General features: G+C 39.8%; 1 protein-coding gene across 1 annotated transcript in view; it reads right to left on the bottom strand.

The window, feature by feature from the left end:
• MYO3A (myosin IIIA) overlaps positions 1-4,716 on the bottom strand; it is a 212,238-nt gene that overhangs the window by 113,066 nt on the left and 94,456 nt on the right. The window contains exon 13 of the mRNA XM_006773822.2: positions 683-885. Within this exon, the coding sequence (XP_006773885.1) occupies positions 683-885 (203 nt within the window). The remainder of the gene's footprint in view (positions 1-682; positions 886-4,716) is intronic.

The raw sequence follows: 4,716 nt of genomic DNA, 5'->3' as shown, positions 1-4,716 counted from the left end.
AGAGGTTTTAGGGGCAATCAGGGGGTCAGGCAGGTGAGCAGTTAGGAGCTAGCAGTCCCAGATTGTGAGAGGGATGTCCGACTGCCTAAACCAGCAGTCGGACATCCTTCGAGAAGAGGATTGCAGAAGAGTGGGCTGTGGGACATCCCCCCCTCCCCCCCATGCAAGAATTTTATGCACCGGGCCACTAGTTAAATAATAATGTGCTAATAGATAATAAGAGCTTGTGTTCCCATGAAGTTAACATATGACAATTTACTACAATCTAGATATGTTTAGCATAAAACCAACAAAAAATGGAAGACTCTAACTTGCCACACTTTAAAAATCTATATAAATGGACAGGACATCTGATGTTGTGACTACAGTTTCCTCTTAAAAATAGCAAACAAATGTTTTAGAATCATTAGGCCAGAACAGAAATTTTGTTACTCAGCTACAAACGGCCAAAAGGAATGCACATGCCACTTATGACTTGTACAACATTGAGGGCACAGTTTTAGATCACCCCATATTTATATGTGGCCAAGCTTTATCAAGGTACACATTTGTCACTAATGAAACATATGTTGCTTATGACATGCCTGCCACCTACAACACGTGTGCTGCTTGGGGCACATGTGTCACTTGTGACTGGTGTGTCTTTTGTGACACGGATCTTTGCCTGTTTCCCAGAACTTACAGGGCTTGGTGGATAACTCGGGACTTCTCCAGAAGGTACTCATAAATCTGTGCTCCCACCACAGCTCCAGAAGAGGTGAATTTCATTTCTAAATATTTTCCAAATCGGCTAGAATTGTCATTGATAATGGTGCAGGCATTGCCAAAGGCTTCCACCAAATTGTTCACCTGTAAAATCTTCTCTTGAAGGGTTATGTTATTAGCCTACGGAAAATGTCAAGATATATTTTAAATGTATAAAATTAATTTTGTATATAATTTTCTTCTTTGATAAGCACTTTTTGCAGATATAAATGTATCTGAGCATATTCTTAGTGTACTGTCAGACATTACGGTCTGCCTATTTCTCCCCTCCCATATGTGTATTCACCCACTTGCTTCCTTAGAGGGGCTAAGAGACCTTCTGTACTTTTTTCTATTCAAACATAGTTCCACTCTGTACCTAACTCACCAACATAATTTATGCATTCTGAGGTATACTTCTTATTTAGTTATTTTCCTCTACCTGCCCAAGCCCCCATCCAAATGTTCCCCAAAGCCTGAAACATTATCTTGCTTCCATGGAAGCTGCTAAATCTGTAACTAAGGGAATTAAGATAATTTGTAAATTTGAAAGTAGAGGAAAGGGAGCAATTGTGAAAACCAAGGACATCTTAGAAGTGTAGTTGCAGGGAGTGCAAGTCAGTGTAGGCCCACCTGCCTGTCCCTGTATTTGGCCCTACTCCACCTCACCTTCTCTCCTCAAACTTTTTTGTTCTTTATCACTTTACTTGAAATATCATCAAGTAGAAATTTGTTTGGATTAAAAGCCAACCTCTGTTAGAAAAGCATCCTCTACTCTGTGTTTCAGTCATTCATATCTTGGTAGAAATTTGGATCAAGTAGATTGTGTGCAGTGTGATACCTTGCTGAGCTTGGCTGTGTTAAAGGTATGAAATTTTATATGTTAGGGAGAGGAGCAGTAGGTATTTCTGGAACATAGCCTACAGGGGAATGTAGGAAGGTTAGAGGGGGCATTCACAGTGAGATTTTAAGAGCATATTAGGACTTTGGGTATTTTCTAAATGAGGCAATAAATGTTGAGAGAAGAGAGTAACAAGAATTGAAACAAATGTGGCTCAATTGAAACAAACAGGGCTGGCCTTGCATCCATGAAAAAGGTGAGGAAACATCTTCATTCACCTCTAATAAATATCAGTGCTCTGATAAGTAAGGTTTTGCATAATACAAATAAATATTCAATCCACCAAATACCCCATATTTGTATGTGACCAAGCTTTATCAAGGAAATAAGTAAAAGACATGATCAAGTCTGATAAGGTTAGGGTTCTGAGGTGTGTGTGTGTATGTGAGAGAGAGACAATCCCCAATCAATATTAAATAATACATTCAGATCTGGAACAAGATAAAGAGATTAGATGAACAAGTTTGCTTCCATCTACAAAACAACATTTCATTATTGATAAGGACCTCTATCCACCCCACAAATGAAGAATGGAGCCCTGGCTGGTTTGGCTCAGGGGATAGAGGGTAGGCATACAGACTAAAGGTTCCCAGGTTTGATTCCGGTCAAGGGCACATACCTAAGTTGCAGGCTCCTCCCCAGCCAAGGCCCTGGTTGGGGGTTATGCAGGAGGCAACCAATCGATGTGTTCTTCTCACATCGATGTTTCTCTCTGTCTTTCCCTCTCTCTTCCACTCTCCCTAAAAATCAATGGAAAAATATTCTCAGGTGAAGATTAACAAGAAAGAATAGGAAAGGCCCCTTTATTACAAATACTTCAATAAATTAATTCAGCTGTTCAGTTCTTCTATGCCAGGATAATATGCTGTGTTTCACCACCCTTCTCCCTCAAAAATTACATCTTATTTAACTGTACTTAAAACCTTTTAGAATGACACCTATCCTAGTTGTAAAGAGAGGGGAAGTGATGGGCTAGGCCAGTGGTTGGCAAACTCATTAGTCAACAGAGCCAAATATCAACAGTACAACGATTGAAATTTCTTTTGAGAGCCAAATTTTTTAAATATATTTTATTGATTTTTTACAGAGAAGAAGGGAGAGGGATAGAGAGTTAGAAACATTGATGAGAGAGAAACATCGATTCAGCTGCCTCCTGCATACCCACTACTGGGTATGTGCCCACAACCAAGGTACATCATGCCCTTGACCAGAATTGACCCTGGGACCCTTCAGTCCACAGGCTGACACTGTATCCACTGAGCCAAACTGGTCAGGGCGAGAGCAAAATTTTTTAAACTTAAACTGTATAGGTAGGTACATTGTTACTAACTTAATTAGGGTACTCCTAAGGCTTAGGAAGAACCACACTCAAGGGGCCAAAGAGCCACAGTTTGCAAACCACAGGGCTGGAGGATAGGGAAGGGATTGAGATGACAGCCCTGACATAGCACTATCTGCCTGGTCTCTTCTGGCTCTTCCAGTCTTTCAGGATCACAAGTCTGGTTAGTAGAGGTAATAGCAATCCATTGGGCAAAGTATATTTCTGTTCCATACCCAATACACATGTTTGAAAATATTAAAACAAGTTAATTTAATTTTTTTTAATCCTCACCTAAGGATATGTTTTCCATTGCTTTTCAGAGAGAGTGGAATTGAGGGAAGAGGAAGGGGTAAGGTAGAGAGAGAGAGAGAGAGAGAGAGAGAGAGAGAGAGAGAGAAGTATCGAGGTGAAAGATACACATAGACTTGGGGTGGGGAGTGAACCCAAAACTGAGGTATGTGCTCTTGACTGAGAATCGAACCTGTGACCTTTTGGTGCATGGACTGATGCTCTAACCACTTAGGAACACCAGCCAGGGCTGATTTTTAATAGGAACATGAAATTTTTTCAACTCATTATGTTGAAAAGGAACTATACTCAAGCAGTTGTTTTGACACTATGAGGTCTCACCTTTTAACAGAGAGGTTAGGTCTGGTCTTATATACTAGTACACAGTATTTTGTAACACAAAATTCTATAATCACAGTGATCATAAAACTTTTAATATGACTCTAGTTTTAACTATGTAGATCATAATAAAATTTTCATAGTGATAGGTTGTGCACTATTAAGACTAATAAGAACACATAATTCTTGGCTATCTCATTTCAAGGGCTGCACCTAAAAAAATCAAACCAAGTCTCTATCATCAACTTCCCTTTTTAAAAATTAAGATAATTTACATAAAGTAACATTCACCCTTTATGGTGTAAAGTTCTGAATTTTTTTTTACATATTTAATCATATAACCCCCATTAACATCCACACGTAAAACAATTCCATCACCCTCCCCCCCAAATTGCATCATTACCCTTTGTAGTCAACACTTCTCGCCATCCCTGGCCTGTGATAATCATTGACCTGTTTCTGTCCCTATAATTTTAAATGTGCTAAGAATGGCATATAAATTTAATCATTCAATATGTACTCTTCTGAACCCGGCTTCTTTGAATTAGCATAATGCACTTGAAATTTATCCAAATCTCATCTAATAAGATTCATACATTGCTTGTAACAGTGTTTTTTATTTTTGCTTTTTTCATTGATTTTAGAGAGAGGAAGGAGAGAGAGAGAGAGAGAGAGAGAGAGAGAGGCTTGTTCCATTTATTTATAAGCTCATTGGCTGATTCTTCTATGTGACCTAACCAGGAATCGAACCTGCAACCTTGGAATATAGGGACAATGCTCTAACCAACTGAGTTTACTTGTTGGCCAGGTATGTAACAGTATTCTTTTGTTCGTTTTTTTAATTATTTGATTTTTTATTATTGAGTCTTAAGAGTTTTTAAACATATATCTTAAGGATACAGTCTTTTATTAGATACTAGAGGCCCGGTGCACAAAAATTTGTGCACTCAGGGAGGAGGGGGGGTCCCTCAGCCCAGCCTGTGTCCTCTCGCAGTCTGGGACCCCTCAGGAGATAACAACCTGCTGGCTTAGGCCTGCTCCCAGGTGGCAGAGGGCAGGCCCAATCCCTAGGTGCAGCCCCTGGTCGGGCTCAGAGCAGGGCCAATTCAGGGGTTGGGACACT

The sequence above is a fragment of the Myotis davidii genome, unplaced genomic scaffold (assembly GCF_000327345.1).
Source record: "Myotis davidii unplaced genomic scaffold, ASM32734v1 scaffold86, whole genome shotgun sequence".
NCBI classification, from domain to species: domain Eukaryota; kingdom Metazoa; phylum Chordata; class Mammalia; order Chiroptera; family Vespertilionidae; genus Myotis; species Myotis davidii.
Note: the sequence above shows the minus strand (reverse complement) of the source record. Positions and strands in the feature narration are given on the sequence as shown.